Source organism: Leuresthes tenuis, unplaced genomic scaffold, assembly GCF_036924035.1.
Source record: "Leuresthes tenuis unplaced genomic scaffold, fLeuTen1.0.hap1 SCAF_19, whole genome shotgun sequence".
Classification (NCBI taxonomy): Eukaryota; Metazoa; Chordata; class Actinopteri; order Atheriniformes; family Atherinopsidae; genus Leuresthes; species Leuresthes tenuis.
Genome location: NW_027325373.1, coordinates 16,267,596 through 16,287,890, shown reverse-complemented (window position 1 = coordinate 16,287,890; position 20,295 = coordinate 16,267,596). Strand labels below are relative to the sequence as shown.

The 20,295-nt window shown below is 39.0% G+C and overlaps 3 protein-coding genes across 6 annotated transcripts in view; 2 read left to right on the top strand and 1 right to left on the bottom strand.

Annotated features, from left to right (window-relative positions):
* ark2n (arkadia (rnf111) N-terminal like PKA signaling regulator 2n) overlaps window positions 1–20,295 on the bottom strand; it is a 111,118-nt gene that overhangs the window by 30,075 nt on the left and 60,748 nt on the right. The gene's annotated exons all lie outside the window — the stretch shown is intronic.
* Window positions 460–16,321, top strand: st8sia5 (ST8 alpha-N-acetyl-neuraminide alpha-2,8-sialyltransferase 5). 4 transcript variants are annotated; one of them, XM_072372132.1, is made up of 9 exons: window positions 460–1,299; window positions 5,353–5,460; window positions 5,779–5,874; window positions 9,521–9,613; window positions 11,681–11,842; window positions 12,077–12,221; window positions 12,359–12,471; window positions 13,932–14,024; window positions 14,124–16,321. In XM_072372132.1, the coding sequence occupies exons 1-9, from the start codon at window positions 1,154–1,156 to the stop codon at window positions 14,584–14,586; spliced, it is 1,419 nt and encodes a 472-aa protein (XP_072228233.1). In that variant the 5' UTR covers window positions 460–1,153; the 3' UTR covers window positions 14,587–16,321. The 4 variants fall into 4 exon arrangements, with proteins under 4 accessions (XP_072228233.1, XP_072228235.1, XP_072228234.1 ...); XM_072372133.1 differs by having other exon boundaries at window positions 463–1,299; window positions 11,756–11,842; XM_072372134.1 differs by lacking the exon at window positions 5,779–5,874 and having other exon boundaries at window positions 462–1,299.
* Window positions 19,061–20,295, top strand: part of loxhd1a (lipoxygenase homology PLAT domains 1a) — a 28,934-nt gene continuing 27,699 nt past the window's right edge. Inside the window, exon 1 of the mRNA XM_072371814.1 lies at window positions 19,061–19,790. Within this exon, the coding sequence (XP_072227915.1) occupies window positions 19,061–19,790 (730 nt within the window). The remainder of the gene's footprint in view (window positions 19,791–20,295) is intronic.

Genomic DNA, 20,295 nt, shown 5'->3' with positions numbered 1-20,295 from the left:
CTTTTTTTGGATCTGGAGGCTATGTTAAGTTCACGCTGCCATGGCAACCTTGAGCAAGGATGAGACCACTCACACAATGAAACAGCTCTGTAGCATAAATCAAAGGTGCTACTTTATAGCTTATTTACTTGAATTAGCATTTTTTTTAGGAGATTCGACATGAATCAAATCAGCCTTTGTATTTCGACAATGTTGTGGTCCATTGAACATTTCAGATCCTGTAAAGGTCAACTTCAAATGAAAATGTTAGGCTGACCTAAGTGAAATGCAATTTAGAACAGCTTTTGTTTGTCATGGCATGGACTTCATAAAGCAGAAAGAACGGTACTAAATGCTGAAAAATGACACATGCAGGAACCAATCATATTGTACAATCAGAGTCAGCAACTGTGCCGTTACTGTGTCTGAAATTTCTAATTTTAAATGAGTCATGAGAGCTCTGGTAGGCTCTGCGAAGTCGTCAGGAGCCTAAGGTGAATTAAGTGCTTGGAGATGCTGTAGGTGCGCAAATGCATCCTTGAAAAGTAGACCGTGACCTTGGGTTTTGGCTGAGTAAGGAGCATGTGAGAGAAACGCGGCGCGCCCCCGGCTGCCAGGCTGAGAAAAGGCGCATCCTCCTTCTTTTTCATTTCAGTCACGTCGCTTTGCTCAGATTTGAGATGAGGAATAGGGGATGTGTATTTATCATATCCAGATCCAATCTATAACCTAATCCATATAGAAAAAAATTGGCTCACCATCAATGCTTTGTTTGATTTAACATTTCAATGTAGTCTGGAAGCCTTTGGAGCGCGCTATTTTGGCCAATCTGCAATCTGCTTGCATCCATCCGAGCGACATCCATCGAAGCGCGAAGCACGATAGAAATCAACAAATACCTACGAGATCGTTGATGATTTGCTACCTGCCGGTTTGTGTATGAAAATATATAGGAGGTATTTTGAAATAGGACGCAGAATCATTAATGATTTCCAAAAGAGATCGCAACTGGCGATAAATAGCGATGCATATCACCCATAACCAATAATGCTGCGGCTAGAGAGCAGCGAAAGAGCCTAGAAATGTGACGGAGAATGTCCAGTTCAGCACCTGCAATCCTGGTTCTGAATGCCGTGGAGAGAGACACCTAACCGGGTGTCACCGTCAGCCCTGGATGCTGCGCCGAAGAATGGCATACTCCGACCCATCGTCGGGTAAAGATATACTCGGCAGTAGATCTTTGTGTTTCATATTTATTTGCGCATTTGGACTCGTCACACTTTTGCAACAGATTCTCTATGGCAAAAACTACATCAAGAGGTAAGTACTGATTATTTCCCCTTAATCGTCATTAACAGGACATTCTAGCGCAGGCCCTACAGTGAAAAAGATTTGTGCACACTTACATGGATACAATCCAGCCCTAAAAAGACGCCCTCATACTGATTATGAATGATAAATTGAAATTTTTTTCACACTAAATGGGAGTAGTCTGGATGAACTACTACTGGGACGCAGGGGGGTTACGAGCGTTAGTGACTGGAATGAACAATAGCAATTAAACATCCATCTTTTTCCCAGCTGTATAGAAACAATTTCCATTGGATTTATTTTTTTGATATTTTCTGAGGAATAAACATCATGATTCATGCCATACACAGTTTTCCAGCTGTGTATGGTAATGTTTTCCCTTTCCTTTTCCAAAGATCTTTATTTGATTTTTCTGTTTCAGTCTTCCTGACTGGTCATAGCTACATCTTACAGAGGCATATGATTATCATAATGCATATGGAAGCTACTGGAGCCAATGATGATTGCAGATAGCAACATGATAAAGATGATGTGTATTTCTTAATGGTCCCTGTTTAATAAATCATTTCACCAGGCTGCACTTAGTGCACTTACAGCCACTGCAGAGCCATGCTCTATCAAAGCTCTGCAGCTTACTATTTGTATGAGCTAAGCCCTGTTTGGTGGTCTACTTTAGGCCCGTTCACTAGCTTGTAAACTGATTTTCTTCATACTCTAAGAAAGATTATGTGCGAGACGAGCAGATGCTGAGAACCTGGGATGTTTGATGTTTTTAGGTGGTTTCAAAAAGCTCATGAGGAACACCAGATCTCACTCTGAAAAAAAAGAAAAAATTACCCCCTCACCTGCAGATATTTTGCAGACAGCACATATATGCTTACTACAGAGCAAACGTATATGTGCTGCAATCCAAGAGTCCCCCACAACTAACCCCTCCCCTGCTACCTTGTTGAGCTGGTCTGGTGAAACTCAGTGTGGATTCATGGCATCCAGTCTTCTGCAGAGAGATGCATGAATTCAGAACCAACACTCACAACACCTCTCTTCGCCTGTGCTCTGGCTTTACTTCTAGTGCTCACTCAGCCTAAGAGAGATGGGGGAACAAGCCACACAACGGAAACCAGTGGGCTCAGCAGCAGCCATTTTGCTACAATCTGTCTTTACAGTGCAAGTGGGAGACAGGGAGAGACTGAAAGGGAGTGAGGAAATGAGTGTGCATGTATGTGAGCGTGTAAAATAAAGAGAAAGGGAGACTAAAGAGAAGGCGACGTATTATATTTCCCCAAGCGTAAATAATCAGAAGTCGTCCACATGGGTCTGACCACACCCAGCCTCTTCTCCCTCTAAAGTCAGACCTGAGAACAGCATGTTTACAACACGCTTGTTTGCTTTGGGGCTAATCAGAAAAAAAACTATTCTGTAAATGCGGCAACTAGATATGCAGTAGTGGAGGTATTTGGGAGTTTGCGTAACATTTCAAATATATCATTCCTCTAATACCAACTCACTTTGTGTACACATCAATCTCAAACCATCAAAAAGGCAAGGGGCTCTCCTGTAAATGTTGGACATCAACCATTTATGTCAAACGTAGGTGATGAGCAATGTTGTACTTGATAAACTGGCTGTGAATCTGGCCACCGAGCTTCCATGTTATGGTATTGCATGAATCAGCTCTCTGCCTGTGTTCACTGACATCAGGTAGTGGAGAAGGGTGGCTTGTAAAATGGCAGTGCTGAAAGAAGCTCATTATTATCCCACTGAGTGACACATTTCTATGAAGGAGGGCACAGAACTTGACCTGAAGATGGTGACAGCTAAACATACTCCCTGTCAGGAGGAATAAAAGCAAAGGTTGCAAGTTACCATCCAAAAATGACTGGCTGTGCAGATGTGCCATCAAAAGAGAAAAAAAGTATTATCTACCAACACTATATTTATAGCGTTATAAAACATAGAAAAACAGCTTGTTCTTACATCTAAGAAGGTGGAGCCAGCAAATATTTGGCATTTTTTAAAAACTGATAAGCATGTGGAATTGTTATTCAATCCTTTGAAGTTATAGAGATAATTCTGTTAATTGACTGGACTGTTTATCAACCCCTCTTGATGCATTTTGTCAGCGGGCTGCACAATGTCTCCCTGATTCTGAGCAGCCTTCTGTTCATTTTTTTCATTTCCATTTTGGACCGACTGCAGCAAAATTGGAGGTGGAGAACAAAAACTCGCTAAAAGCAGGAATGTTTGCTGTTTGAAAGAACTGGAGAAAAATTAGACCATTTGTGCTTTCACTGTGATGACCATGGTACATACTATGTGACATGGTTATCTATTTTAGTTAAGTTTTGATTTTTATCTGGGTCCAAGCAACAGAGCTACCTGCTTAGAGTTTGGAAACGGTCATCCTTTGGCCCAAAGTAGAAACTTTTACCATTTTAACCCTGCATGTTGAATATTGCTCCCTAAATGGCACCCATTGTGTTACAATTTGACCCCAAAAGCTACCACTTGAAGATATAGTGAAGAAATAAGGAAACAAGCAGAGGAGACAATGAATCAACGCTGGTTATATTTTCAAATTTAGAAACCTCTAGATAGACAGCATGAAACAAGGGTCATAGAAGTCACAGAATATAAATCCTTTCCTCCTTCTCAGTCTAAGTCTGTCTCACTGACTGTCATGCCTCAGGGTAGACTGAGAACATGCAAAACAACTCCGTGCTTGTTTGTCTACTAATGCTTGGATTAATGTCTGAACTGTGCTCATAATTGAGTCAGCTGGAGATAAATGGTCTTGCTGAGGTTTAGCTGGGATAGGCTCCAACCCCCACAGCCCTGAACAGGATGAAGTGGCTAGAGAAAATGAATGGAATGGATTTGAATTTTCTCCTTATTTGATATATTAAACTGATATGTAGTCACAAGTCATCACATGACATTGAAAGTTATATCATTAGCGTTTTGGTGATGAGTAAGATCTGTTTTTTTGTTGCTTTGGTTAACTTTTACTGTACATCCTAATCCAAAGCCCAAATGCCTCTGATTTCAGTGTGTTCAGCTGTCGCTTGCAGTGTTACGGAGATGTTGAAGAGGCACTCAGAGAAGCTAAATGTGCCTGCAGATTGGTATTGACACAAGTCCCCGGTGATGAATTCCTGCTCTCATAATGCATCCAGAGAGGCTCTTTGGGTTCAGTCTCCTTGCTGAAATTAGAACAGCGCCCACATAGCACTCACAGAAATGAGTCACACATGAATACTTGTTAGTCAGATGATAGCAGAAGTTGAACAACCAGTCATGTTTGGATAGATGGATTGAAATTATTTCAATGTGTTCGGCAACTTTCTAATAACAAGAAATAAGAGTTCTATTGAAAATATAAAAGTCAGTCCAGGACTTGTCGAATTATTCACGTTACATACATAACATCCTTACCTTGTGAGAGTCCAAAACTGGACCCTGCAGTCCATAGTTTCTATTTCTGACAGACTTGATGTTACCTTGGCTGGATTTTCACTATTTTCATAGGCTGAATGATGCTAGACAAATTAAGTACAGTGATCTTTGGTGTAAATCACTTTATCAGTGAAATCTGGCTAAAAAAAGACAGCCTAAACTGGCAATTAGATAATGGCAACAGTACACTTGACAAATCTGTTGGCATGTATTCCTTGGACACAATTTGACATTTGCAGCTATTTGGCAGTGAATATTGTTTCTCCCTTAAATTACAGTGACTTAAATACATCTTACGAGTCTAACACTCTTGCTAGCCAAAATTGCAAAGTGTGAATGTATGAATCACTTTCAGAATTGTTGCAACAGCTCAGTAGAGCATAAATGAACCATTTAAACCATGGTGTTATTTACTAAAATATCTTTTTCTACCATGTTTGGTGTCATACTTTGACAGCTTTCATGAGCCCAAAAGCTGCTCCCCCTTAATTCATATGTTTGTATGAATGTGAAATTTTTGAGATTCATGAGTGAATGTATGGACTTGTGTGTGCAGAATAATGCAGGATAATAAATCCCAAATAAACTGCCTGATTTTCTTACTAGTGCGCAACAGTTTAGCCGACTCAAAGGGGACGAGACAGGAAATTGGACCGGCCCCATTAATTTCTCCGATGATGGATCTCTGAGGCCTGCCAGAAATGGAAGGAAAAGGTATCTTTCCAACATGACCGACTACACAACATCTCTGAGAAAAGAGAGTGTGTGTGTGTGAGAGAGCGAGAAAGTTAGAGTGAAAGACAACACAAGTTTCGAAGCCAACCTAGGGATGGCCCAGCCCTGCATGTGTGGACTGGTGTACGCCCACGAGTCTCCTCAGATGCTGTAGAAAGAACACAAGCAGCAGCTCATTCACAGTTTTCTTCTTTACTTGTTTTGAAATCTGCAGCTTCAGGAAGTTAGCAGGGGGGCTGATGTTACAGGATTACATCACACATTTAACTCTAACTTAACCTGTCTGCATGTTGACAGATGTTTTCGCCAGCATTTTCAGCCAGATTCACAGATCTCCGTAATACTCACACCCTGCCTAGCTGACATTAAGAAGAAAAAAAAACGCCCTCAAAGGTAGGCCGGTTTGAAGGCATTTTTAGTATTTTTCACAGAACCCAAGAATGCTTCTTTCTTTTTCATTAGTCTGAAAGGTATATACTCTCATATTTTTCAGTGATGGTTGCACTTCAGATTTGCTCTTGCATGTTGTCTGATCCCGTCCACCTCGTCCCCAGAACCCTCCCCCTCCCCCTTTCGAAGCTGGTTGAACCACGGTCTCCTGTTGATGTACTGGCTTCTCCTTTTACCTCTGTGTCCCATCCAGCACCCATCTCCAAATGCCTTGTCCGCCTCAACCTGTGTCTCATATGTTATGCACAACTCTGTTTGTATGCCATGTACATAGTGCGGACACTTCTCTCTGCTTCTCCTATCTCCTCTTCTCACATCTGCATTGTCTCTCTCTACGACCTGGATTTACCCCCCTTTTCCACTTTACTTTCCCTGTTGCAAAAGGACGGGACCTTCACTAAATCTCCAAATCCTCAGGTCACCCAGCAGCAGATTTCAGTATCTGTGGTAAAATGCTGGACTGGTTTAAAACCAGTGTTGTGCAGTTAATAATTTGTCATAAGAGATGGATTTCATCTCATGAAGTGAGTAATTTATTGTCCTGCTTTAAGAGCCAAACAGAGAACACTTGCAAAGGTTTCATCATCTTAGCTAAAACAAGATTGAACAACCCAATTCAGTGTGTCTAATATGTTATATAAACTCCTAAGAAGTATAACCTCAGAAATACACTGCATCATCAGGTGGATGTAGACAACCAGTTTCAACCTTTCTTTTTTGTATCATTCCATCCCAGCATCTTGTTCTTTTAATGCATTTTGACATTATATGGCTTGTTGCATTCTTTTATGACCACTTTTTTAAAAAAAAAGACTCACCTCTTTTGCTTCCACAGGCTCAGGTAATGTGTTCTAATTTTTTTCCATCTTTCATAATGCCACACTATATTTAAAATTTGACAAATACCAACATTGGCAGCGTTTCCCAGATTCGCTAAGAGCTTCTTAGCAAATCTGGGATACGCTGCCATTACTTTTAACAAATAAACATTGCCGCCAAATCCCATCATATCCCCCCGAGTGTCATGCATTTCATATAAAAGGAAAAAAAAAAAGATCAAGAGCTTTCCAAAGCTCAGATACAAAAGAGAAGAGGTATATTTGTCAATTGTAGACATAGCTAATATTAATCGACAAATGAATGAATATTTAAATGCCCAGTGCACATTGTAACAAAAGGTGACATTTTCCATGAAAGGACGCTCTATTTATCAAGATAATTTTTTTAATGAAATTAACTCCATTTAATGCAGTCAGACAGAGACTAGTGTCATTTTTGTCACCCACTGCTGAGACTTAATGGGAAGGTTATGGATCAGGGCAAAAATGAGCAACTCTGCAGGCGAGTCATTGTACAACAAATTAGGCAAATGTACCTCGATGTACAGTTCTCCCCTTTTGCGCCTTTTAACGTTTTACATATTTGTTTAACTATACAGCGTAATGGCACGTGGTTGCATTTGCATGCAAACTGAAAAAACTGTACGGACAATCCTCTGCCCAAATATGTCCCCATGAGGCATTTGTTCATACAAATAATGATAACTAAATATTGCTTAATCCTACTTTCTTGCAAAACCTATGGCCAGAGCAAGCACACAGTCAAAGTACAGTCAAAGTACATAATAATACCCATTAAAACTTGAGTTACAATGATTGAAATTGTTAGAATAATATCAAATAATAATCTAAAGTAATGCAGATAAGTTGAAACTGTGTAGTTAAGTTTGCATATGCGTAATTCTTCAAGAGGGTCATTTTTCCAGGAGCAACACCTGCTGTTAATGATGCAGCCTGCAAGGAAGCCAAGGCGGCTCAAGTACTGGTATCAATTAATATTATATTCATGGACAATTAATCAAGTATAATAGCCTCTTAAATTGATGGTGCACCACACATTAAACAGATAATTAGCGTCAAATTTACCACAAAGAGATGTTTGGTTTTATCTTTGGAAGTTGGGCATGGAAGAGAAGAGAGCTAAATCAGCTCGTTAAACACTGTAAAGTAATTTGTTTTCTCTCTGTCAAAAGAAGCTGCTCCAGGGAGGTCCAAGAATATCAATATAAAGCTTTAACTTAATAACATGTAGGTCCCCTTTAAACTTGATCCAAAGAATCACCAAAAAAAGACAATTTATGAGCAGTGCTAACATCAAGATAATCATCATTGAATTATAAATGAAATAATGAACACGTTGATAAGACTGATGGCTATTTATGAATTTATACTGATTTAGCACACATTGTGTAGACAAGGTTTCTTACTGCACTGAAGCTTGATTGTTGTTTTCTCGCTTGTTAATCGTTTTGGATTAAAACGTCTGATTAGTGACTAAATGCAAATGTTTATCGGGCGCCTGCTAACAGGTGTGAAATAAAACCGTCATGCCGTCACAATACATCAATCCAAAGTTATTTGATATTTGCTATTGTAAAAGGAAAGAAAAAAACTCTATGACCTTCAAAAGTTATCCCACTTGCATATACAATAATCTGAAAAGCAAATAAATGCTCAAACTCAGTGATCAAACTAAACACAGTCTTATAGAAATACTCTTTGTGCGCTGCCTATCAGAACATAGGAGCAACGCTGGTGGTTTCCTTCTCCTCCTGTCTCAACCTCCATCTTAGCCAACCCATCCCAAAACACAAGTACACGCTCACACTCTTTATTCAGACATCATACTGATGTATGTACCTTAATGCTGTGCTGCAAAAAAATGAGGCATCAACGCACTGGAAAATGGCAACTTATTTCAAACTGTCCAATCAGCATAAATCATCCAAAAAAGATTTAGTATAGCCCACAAAAAAAACCACAGATGCACACACTAAAAACTTATTGTAATGATTGTTTTGTGTGTCAAAAATAAGGTTTTCAGACTTCAGAATAAATTCCTAAAATATTGGCCTTTATTGTATGCATCTATGTGCACAATGAACTGGATTATCACAAAATTAGGCTGTCAGACATAATGTCTTGACACGGCAGTCAGCACAACTGACAATCAGGGTATATTTTGATACAAAAGCACAGACACTCATGCTCATATCCACCAGAGACTATTCTATAACCATCTGATCCACCATTTTAACTAAATGCAAAAGAATCAACTTAATTTCCAGTTCCAACTGTGTCCTGTTATTACTCTAAATGAATATAAAGTATATAAACACATTTTAACCCCACAATACCAGTTTTACACCATGCAAGTTCTCATTGTATTCAGTTTAATGAAAATATGAGAGGTGTTATATTTCCCCACTTAGTTTACCACATTGGTTTAGACTAAGATGCTATAGAATCTGGTGCAAGTGTCAAATAAACACCACAATCATCCTGCTTGTGAGGCCTAAAATCAGTTGCATCACTTCTGTCATTTGTCATCCCACAATGCTGTACTTATACTCTAATAATATTTCATAAACTCTAACCATAAACATGTAGTTTTCAACTCAAAACAGTTTACTTAAATATGTTCGCATACATATATGTTACAAATTATTGGCACAGTTTTTTGTTAATGCTGTTTATTCTCTTGTGTGTTAGTTGCTGTAGGCATAGGATGACTGTGTTTATCCCTTCAGGTATCTGGAAAACTATGACGGCTCATTTGACTACAACTCCACTGCATGCAGGGAGCTCAGACAAGAGATCATGGACGTCAAAGTCCTGACAATGTGAGTTATCATTTATCACACGTGGTAGAAGAATGTGTGTTTAGAATTAGATTTTTTTCACCTGAAGATATTATCTGTCATCTTTTAAGAAACTATAGAGATAATTTGCCTTTTTTTTTATATTAGTCCAGAAATAAACTCAACATCCTGGAGGTCAATGCATGGGACAAATTTGAGCTATCATCATAATTATAAATAACAACAAAAATCATACCTTTTGGACATCCAAATAACAGTGTTTAACATTTTGTTTAAGCAGATAAGCTCTACTTATTTCCACTAAAGGAGAAGAATGGAATCTTTTGAGAAGCTCAAAACTCCTGAGGAAGAACCAGTTTATTGTCAGACCAATGTGCCTCAGCATGTGGATGAACCTAATAAAGAGCACAAGACAAAGTGTGTTGCCTGACTGTAAAACTGCTGGATTTCTGACCTCTTCAGCCTTTCGGAATGTGCCTGTGAAAATTGTGAAATACCCTAAAAATACCTTAAGGTGGTTGGCACCATATTTGAGTTTGAATTTGTGAAGTTGCAGGCCTCATGTTTAGCAGGTTTAGTGTTTCCTGTGCTCACCTTTGTGGTTTAGCCTTTTCACATGCAAGTATCTGCTACTATAACTAAAAAGGGACTCAGAGATCACCTTCACCAAGAACAACAGCACAGACTCTTTCTTGCAGTTTTAGAGAGAGTGATCCAGATCCATGACTTAATGCAATGAGTTCATTATTTGCCTCAAATTCAATCAAATAAGTCTTGGTTGTTTATTTTGGGAAAAAAACCCTGACAAATAGAGCTAAAGTCAAAAGAGCAGATAACACAAAGTTATTTATTTAGCAGTTTTGAGCACTATTTACAGAAGTTTTCACATAAAGAAAATGTCATGGCAACTCAGTAGTTGCTGAATCATTTCACACTAAATCCCAAATGCCAACTTGATAGTCGTGTTAGAAGAAAAAGGTTGACAAATATATAAAAAAATGATCCTCGGGGAACCATGAATATCTGCACAAATGTTTGTTGCAAAAGTTTTAGTATGGACCAAACATTTTGAACCAACTACTACTGACAGAACATATCACCGTGTGTAATTATAAAGCCCTGGTATTCAGTTGAATCAGTCATGTAGTACCAAAGTCAGTGTATATCACACGTCTTTGACAAAGCTCAGCAGTTTCCAGTTGATGTAAGAACAACTGACCAAAAATAACGCTGTGTTTTGATTTTGTTTTTGCACAGAGATAATTCTGAGCATAAAACGTTTTTCTAGACTCTGTCAGGTCTCACCTGATTGTACATCCTGTTCTTCGAATTTTCCATGACATTTTCTAAGAGACTAAGGGCGGATCAAGAGCTGTCGAGCTAAACTGATGTTGAGCTTTTGCATTTTCCAATCGTTTGGTAAATACGTACCTTATTTAAGAAACCGCACTTTGTGCTTGCAGGTAAAAAGAAAAGACGAAGGAAACCTGAAATTAAACTGACAGAGAAAGAGCACCTGCAGATACAGTACAATGTTTATTTTATTTCTGACACCTTTCAGCTGAGTTGTTGTTCTCCTCTTAAAATAGTCTGTTTCACTGCAGCATGCTATAAATGAACATTTCACATCCTGCAGAAGATTATTGTTCACATTCATTACAGCTCTTAATTAACCATTTGTGTTGAGAGCAATCTGAGAAGCTACTCTCATCTAATATGAAAAGGAACATTGTCCGGGTGAACTTTAATACACAGTCCTCTGGCTGTCAAACTTTTATAGTCAAACTAATTTTGGGCCCTGAGCCACTTTACCTGTGGAAGAGAACAGCTGCTGTCCCTCTGCCAGACAGCAAAACGATGACCCAAGCCAGCCTCCCAGAGCCAATCTCATCACCCAACGAGCTCAAAGGGAATGCCAGTTCAAGGACAGCTAAAAACAGACACACTTGTTGAATAATTTCTGTTGTCTCCTTCCAGCGGCATTACAAGAGTTATGTCAGGCCCATTACAGCAATTTCTGCCCTGCTTGTTTGTCTTTGGTTATTCTTTTTCTTTAAACCATGTTTCTTCAACTTTATACCCTTGTAGAAACTTGGTTAATCGGAAAATACATGGACATGAGTATCGTTCCTCATACCACAAGTCTCTCTGCCTGTCTGCCAGGGTGAAAACCTCAGAGCTGTTTGAGAGGTGGCGAAACCTGCAGGTGTGTAGGTGGGAGCAGAACAAGGAGGAGACCAGCAACTTTAAGTAAGCATTTTCGTACATTTTCTTTTAAGTAAAGTCAGAGAAGAAGAAAAACTGCACATAAAAATTCATAATTAAGTTGGTTGACTGTAGTACTAGTTTTACATATACTCCCCAGACAGTCAGCAGGTGAAAATGTCAACAAAACACATAGATTGTGATATTTTTGGTCTTCATGTTGCTGTACTTCTTTTACAGTCAAACTCACTTTTAATACTCTCTGATATCCTCCTAAAGGATGTCTCTGTCTCGCTGCTGTAATGCTCCATCCTTTTTATTCACCACCAAGAGGAACACTCCTGCAGGAACCAAGCTGAGGTACGAGGTGGACACCAGCGGTATCCTTCCCATTACCACAGAGGTCTTTAAGATGTTCCCAGATGTGAGTTAATCCCTTCTTAATGTGTGGTTCTCTGTTCTTGCTTCTTTCCCTTTTATTTTGTTGTTTTCCTGACTTTTCTAAACCCTTTGAAAAGCTCTTTCTAATCTCTTTCTTACATCAATGTCCGTTTCATTCAGGATATGCCGTATTCCAAATCCCAGTACAAGAAATGTGCTGTTATTGGAAATGGCGGGATCATCAAGAACAGTAAATGTGGAAAGGAAATTGACTCAGCAGATTTCGTTTTTAGGTAGGCAGGATGTAATCTTTCACTATTTGTTATGTTGGGCTGTACAAGTACAATCATGCCTATTTTTTGTGATTTATGATTGTGGAAATCTGTTAGGACTTGTACATTTGGTGTAATAGCATGATGATATTGTTTGTACTGCTGGGCAGATAATGACTTGGAGTTAGTAATGCCAACACATGTAATCACATAAAAAACTTTTATCCAAAACTTTGCATATGTAGGTAGGAATGTTCCTGTCTAGTAATTTGACTATTTTCTACCATTTAGGCTGTTGTTCAATGTTAACTTGTTGATATATTTCAGTAATTTTTGAAACTTTGTGAATCCTTGATTTCTCTCACAGGCAAACAAAACTGATTTCTCATTTCAAACTGGTTTAAGTGACTAATGTCAGTTGAAGCTATACTACAAGAAGATGTTGAAGTTAATATCCTTAGACCAATGTTCAATATTCTAAAACCTTCAACGTGTTTTTATTTTGAGAGTGTCAAATACTGCCATTTTGTCAAAGCACTGCACACCTCTGAGATATGCACCTGGTGTCCTTTGGCACTGATGCCAGACACAGCGTCAGCAGCATTAGATGGCAGTAATGAGAAAGCTTTTTTGGAAAGTTTAGTTATAAATAGACAGCAAGGTAGCCATAAGGTGGCTGGAGAAGAAGGACGAAAGTCCCAGGATCCCCAAACATGGGACTCACCTTTGACAACAATTTTTTCACCTCCTTGTTTTCATTCACTTGCCACAATTTTACTGGTGTTTTTGTTAGGCTTAGCCATCAGAACCTCTTGGTTAGGTTCAAGCAACACAAACTATTGGTTATGTTAAGGCATTAAAGCAACACTACAGACGTTTGTGATTCTTTAGGGCTATGTGCTTTAACTCATTTTGAAGTACACTGACCTTTATTATGTGCATTCCCATGTTTGAAACTGCCAGAGATACTGCAGTTCACTTTGGTTTCCAGCCCTGCACCACGTCATTTTGTTATATGAATCCTTCACATTTTTATTGGCGTCTTTGTGGCCTCTCCAACATGACAAAAGAAAAAAAACACATATATGGCTGTTAATTTTCAGGGCTCACATAAAAATGGATTTTATAACCGTGGTGTTACATCACAGATTTATAGGAGTTAGATTTGGAGAAGGACTGTGGTCTAGTTAACATGCACCCCATCATAGCCTTAATCCAGCATGTTAAACATTTTCACTGTTTTCCCAGTTATATGAAAACAAACACTTACTTTCTGCATCTGAGATGCCAGAAAACCCAGAGTAAACAGCATTATTGGAGTCAGTCAGAATGAGATTGGGCTGGATTAATTTCACCCGCCTGGGTGTCCCATATTGGTTCTACTTCGTTGACCCAAACAGCCCAAGAAGCCTGTTCTGAAATATGTCAAGTTGAAGTCAAGACAACAAGTCAAGATGATATGAATTCTGTCTTTTTTTCAGGTGCAACATACCACCCATAAATGACAAGTACTCAGCAGATGTGGGCACTAAAACAGATCTGGTGACAATAAATCCGAGCATTATAACTGAAAGGTACTGTAAATAAGGATCTGAGGGGAAGGATAAAGTTATTTGTCTTTTTAGTATGCTTCTTCCTCTTGTGTTCTCTTGTATGAATCACTTTCTCTTTAGATTTCAGAAGCTGGAGAAATGGCGGCGACCGTTTTACGAGGTACTGCAGAATTATGAGAACTCCTCAGTGGTGCTACCTGCCTTCTACAACACCCGCAACACAGACGTATCCTTCAGAGTCAAGTACATGCTGGATGATTTTGACTCCCAGAGAGGCGTGTTCTTCTTCCACCCGCAGTACCTGCTCAATGTGCAGCGTTTCTGGGCAGTGCAAGGCGTCCGGGCAAAGCGGCTGAGCAGCGGGCTGATGCTCGTGACCGCTGCCTTAGAGCTGTGTGAGGAGGTCCATCTCTACGGGTTCTGGGCATTTCCCATGAACCCCTCTGGCATCTTCATCACTCACCACTACTATGACAACGTCAAGCCACGGCCAGGGTTCCACGCCATGCCTCACGAAATTTTCAACTTCCTTCACATGCACACACGTGGGATCATTAATGTACACACAGAGCAGTGCACGTGATCCCTCATTTTTATTTTTTATCCACAGTGTTTTAGTTCACATTTTAAGGAGTGGCTTTGGGAGCTATCACTTATTTGCTCCCATTAATTTGCCTACTTTTTAAAGATTGGTCGCTAGAAGATATTTCTCTTTTCAGTGTGTCTTTACAGCTGTCATATCACTACAGATATCTTTGACTCTCAGACCATATGATGCTTGTTTTTAATGTGAAAAGTGGTCAGAAATGTAATGTTAGTTCTGTGAAGTTTTTTAGTGTCTCTGATGTACAGAAGTTTTGTTTTCTACTCAACTGCACAGATATTTAAGTTGAGACGGGGCTGCAGTGGGTGTCTTTGTGCACCTGCATCCTGCTCTCTTCTTTCCTCTTTTTCTTGGACACTCTGTGGGTGTGGCAGCTTTTAATGTTTGTGTAAAACCAAGCCTGAACATTGTTATTGAGCTAATATGAAAACAAAAAAAACAGATATATATAACGTGAACATCTTATTGTCTACTTTTTTAATCTATTTCCTATTCGCCAGATTCGGTGGGTGAATATTTTAAAACACCATTGAAATGGCCTGTTTTCAGTGGCCTGTTTTCTCCAATTGAAAATATCCTCCGATATTTGTGTTGAACACACAGAGAGTGATTAGAAGCAAAATCCCCACCCCCCTTTTGTTTTTTGGCTTGCCTCGGTTTGGATAATAGTCAGATAAATACAGTATTTCAACCAACCTTTGACATTTAAGGCCATCCAATTGGTGAAGCAGCATGGCAGCTGCTGTGCAACCCGGCCTCTTGCTGTCAGTCTTGTCTTAAGCCATTTTTGCCTTATGAGGTATTAAACCCCTCTGTATGATTTGCAACGCACCTGTGTGTCTTGCTTATCAACAAGTACATTATCATCTTAATAGAGATTGGTTTGGCTGTTGAATTAAGGGGCATTTGACACACTGTATGGAATAGATATGCATGAGCCCTTCCTGGCTCTATTCAGAGTTGTTCCTTGTAGACACTGTTCATAACCATGTAATGCTCTGCATGAATTTACTCTATACTTGGCTTTGTTTGTGCCTGCTTCTATGATCACTGACACATGTTTACACTTGAGCCTCTATCGGTCACAGCGCATTCGGAGATGTAGACACGAAACTAAAAGGAGTTGTATAGTTCTCAATGAGTATAGATGCAAGAATGAAAAAAGACGGTTTCCGCCCCTCTCTGTTGTTGTATTACAACGCTTTTGTCAATGCTGTATGGATTTCACCATCTACTTTGAACTGTGAGCATTCAGTTTGCGCTGAAGAAAACATTGTGCATTTAGCAGCGACTGAAAAGCAGATTTATGCTGGTTTTTTATGTTTGTTTTGTTTTTGTTTGTGTACACCATAAAAGATTTTAAGAGACTGTAAAATAATATTTTATCACTCCTCTGTTGATGCTTGGCTGCATACTTGTCCAGTGTCCAGTTTACATTGGAAGGAGATTCACTACAAAAATGCTGTTCCTGTCATCCTTTTTACAGACGCTTTGTGTGCTTATATACATGAGTTACTGAAATATGGAGCCCGAAATCGTTTGGCTTAAAAACTAAATTGCTCCACAATCAAAAGTAAATTAGGAATGGAAAATAAGGGGAATTAGTCTGTGTAAAAGAAAGAGGTAAACATGTAACACAGTGCTTCTTAACTGACTCTTGAGCATTCTTTTTACTGGTACTGTGTTTGTAAATAAACGAGTTTGGATTTTCCCATTTGTATGTTCGAGGATGTGTGTGTGAGCAATTGTGGTGCTGCTTAGGCTGCACATATGAGAGGAGTCAAGCTCCTTTTTATATTTGTTGCACTGAGCTAATGCTTATGAATATGTTTTTCTCTTAAGTATATTGAGTGATATGTGCAGAGTTTGACAGTAGAAGGTTTTTCATATACCCATCAGGTCAAAGATAAAGGTTATACAAGAACAATGAATATTTCTCCAGTCAGTCCCAGTCCTATTGTAATGTCCAAGGATTTTTCTTTTTGATTAATTAAGAAGCTATTTTCAAATGGAGGCACTCATGCTGATGTAAAATGACTCTGGCAAGGTGTGCAGATATGAAGTGAACAAGGAAGGTAGTTTAAAACATTTTGAAGATTATTTCTGAGGGTTTTTTTGAGTTCATGCAGTAGTGAATATGACATGAGAACTTTGAACTCCTTTCATAAACCCTCTATACATATGTCCTTTAAGAGTAGCCTCACTGTGATGGGTCAACGAAAGGTTATGCATAAACAGTTAAATAAGATGGCTAGCTAAAAAGTTGCTAATGGAGAAGTTATTAAAAAAAACACCTATTGATGAACAGCTAAAGGTATAAGAGCCTAATTTGTATATATTTTCAAAGATAATTGTTGAAATATAACATGCTTCGCTAGTAAATAAAAAGTTTATGATGGAAATTATGAATAAACAGCTTTAAATAAAAGTTTAAGCACCTGGAGGAACCTCAGGCCACAAGGTATGTTCAAGTGCCGATGATCAAAACATTTTAAGTAGTCCTTTAACAATTTGTTTGACATAAAATTATGATGGTCATTGTTTGTGTTTATCTGCCAGCAAACAGAACTATGTTGGCAATCAGTCACCTGTTCTGATTAAAACTAATGTGCCAAATTAGGTTTTCATGACCTACAAGCCTGACATAGCAAACATGTCTGAGTTAACTCAACATAAAAACTAATTAAAAAGCAAATTCAGGTAAGTCTGATGCCTTCACATGATATACATGCAGTTCCAGTTTAAAATAAATACTTTAGAAAAGTTAAACATGCCGCTGGTCTAACAGCTGTTACTGCAGAACCCATATTCAAAATTCCTGCATATGCTTAAATTTGAAATGTTTTAAAGTAAAGTTTTGAGTTCCTCAGAAAATCCTAAAAAGATCTGAGGATGCTCGGGTTTTGGAATGCTTTTTTAAAACAACACATTATATCTTAATGGGTCAAGACAGAGTCATGATGGATACAAGCAAATAGATTATTTCGACTTTACATTTTGTAACCCCTAATTACCTTACAAGAACAGTGACACAACAAGCCTAATGAATAGCATTCTGTCTTTGAAACTAGGGGAGGGATTTCGCTGAGGCAAATGAGGTTTGACTCTGCTGTCATCCGTTGGTTGGTAATCTGATGTTGAAAGATCAATATGACCAAACTCTGCCCTTACTCTCTATGTCTACATTATCAGGTGTCAGATGGCAGCAATAAGGCTAATGGGATGATTTGGCTCAGAGTCAAGTGCAGATGTGATGTGCCAGTGTGATAAGAAGTCCAGCAAAAATGTTGAGAGTAATTTATTCAGTTATGAAACACAGACTTGCTAAAGACAGACAAAATGTATTGATATTACATGATATTTCCTTGGTAAAATTAGGTTAATAGTTAATCATAACTTAACATATACATATTTAAATTTTTGTTTCAGCTTGATATTGTTTATCACCACAACTCCTCAAGTATACAGAAACACACTAGAATTCATCTTAATTCAATACAAAAAATTCAAATAATCCATTTCTGAACATAACGTAGAAGACATTCACAATATTATTCTGCATGTTAAACACTGTTACATTCAGGTTCTAAATCGATTTTATGTTCAAGTAATGTAATAATGTCTGAGTCATACTGATTAATTATTTGATTTGGTAATTCAAAGAAATCAGTTATCATTTAAATCAATTTATTTTGTCTATTTAATCTGTTAATTGCATTTAAACAAGTTGCAGTTATGCAGATTTGAAAGATTCTTGTATTAAGTGATCACATATCGTTGGTGAGTTTCAGACGTTTTTTCGTGTTTGACGGAGATGGACTATTTTTACACTGTGTTTATGCAAAATGACTTACATAAATATTTAGAGAGATAGAGAGAGACACTTTGCTGTCATAGAGACACTTTACTGGCAGCTGTGGCTTTCTTTGACTCAGATTTAGTCTCACAGTCGCACACTATGCCCAAACAAAGAAAAGCCGGTATAAAGGAGTTTGCATGTGTTTGTTTTTCTTTTTTTGTTCGCATGTTCTGTCTATCTGTCTGCATGTGTGTGACCGCATGTAAAAGCGAGACGCCCCCGGCCCGTAAAGCGATCCTGACACTATGAATAATGAAGAGTGTCATGGCAGAGAGGATAAGTTCTCTGTGCAAGGCTCCTTTTTCACAGGGCTTTCTCCTGTGGTTCACGTGACTTTAGAGGTGACAGTAATTTTTCATGAGTAGTTTTTATTGGTTGTATGTTCATATGCTTCTCAGGTAGGAGCCCACTGGGCAGTCATCCCTCCAGCGTGTCCTCAGTCAGTCTATCGGCAGCTTTGCTAACCCGGGCTGTTCTGAAGCCCATGATCCCAGAACCTCCCTGCAGCCAAGGGTCAAATGAATTGTCTTACACTATTAGAAACTCAAGGCAGCACTTACGAAACTAAAGGCCAGGGAAGTGGATAAATAAAAGATGCCGTCAAAACAGAAAAAATCCACAGCTTCAGAGGAAACCGAAGAGGTTGATGATGAGGTGGAGGAAACTGAGCCAAAGTTAACGGAGAGGAGCAATGGATCGACCCATGGGGACACCACAAAAAGAGAGAAGAGTCGGAAGAAGCACAAGAGCGCAGAGCGCTCTGAGATTCAGGAGCCCTCAGAAAGAGAGAGGAATAAAGAGGAGGGTGATACGGTTAAAGAGAAAAAGAGGAAAAAGAAAGGTGATGCTGAAGCCGATGCTGTGATTACTACTACAGACTGTGAGGGTGAGCAGAACAATAATGAGACGAGAGCCAAACCCAAAAAAGAGAAATCTGAGAGGCTCAAAGAGGATTTGACCGAGAGAGTCAAGGAAGAAAAGAAAAAGCAGAAGAAGAAGAAGTCATCCGCAGAGAATCCAGAGGGAGAAGAGATGGGGTCCAAGGATAAAAAGTCTAAAGAAGGCAAGAAGAAGAAGAAGTCTCACGATGATGATGATGATGAGGAGCCTTTAATTGAGGAGCAGGAAGAGGAGGAGGACTCAAAGAAAAAGAAAAAGAAGAAGGCAAAGAAGGGATCTGGAGACAGTGATGAAGATAAAAAGAAAAAGGGGAAAAAATCCAAAAATAAACAGATGGACTATGCTGCTGTCTACCAGAATGAGCTGCTTAACTACCACACCGACTCCTCTGATGGATATGAAGATGAGTACTACAAAAAGAAAGGTAAGGACAAAACACTGGCGTACAGAGAGGCCTCACATGCTCAATTTAAAGTAAATAAATATCAACAACATGTCTCTCTGGATAAAAACAGAATGTTTGGTGGGACTTACCATCCGTTCGAAATAAAGGTTTTCTCCAGCTCCCCTCAGCTCTGACTGTAAGCAGCCTGGGGATTCCCTCTGTGATTGTTCTGAGTGGAAGCTCAGTTATGTTCCACATGAATGGAGTCGAACACAGGCCCAGGGGTAGACAGGTGCTGGGTGCCGTCCCGGTCTGAGGGACTAGGAGCACTGCTGGATGGGGCGACAGGTAGGGCTGGGAGCCAGAAAGAGCATTCTTAAAGCACATCAGAGACACTCAAGCAGTGTTGAACGGCTTTTTTAAAGGTATAGTCTCTTTTTTTTTTTAGAATTTCATCCTTAAATACAGTCTTATAATTCTGTTTCACTACATGTAGTTCCTAAAGTCAAGAGTGAATATCAATTGCTGAGGTTAGTGTTGATTG

Excerpts from the sequence above, each read along its gene's own strand:
- st8sia5 (XM_072372132.1), top strand. The coding sequence starts at position 1,154 with ATGCTGCGCCGAAGAATGGCATACTCCGACCCATCGTCGGGTAAAGAT. Across the intron at positions 1,300-5,352 it reads GGCAAAAACTACATCAAGAG|TGCGCAACAGTTTAGCCGAC; the intron begins GTAAGTACTGAT and ends TTTTCTTACTAG. Across the intron at positions 5,875-9,520 it reads AAAAAAAAACGCCCTCAAAG|GTATCTGGAAAACTATGACG; the intron begins GTAGGCCGGTTT and ends TTATCCCTTCAG.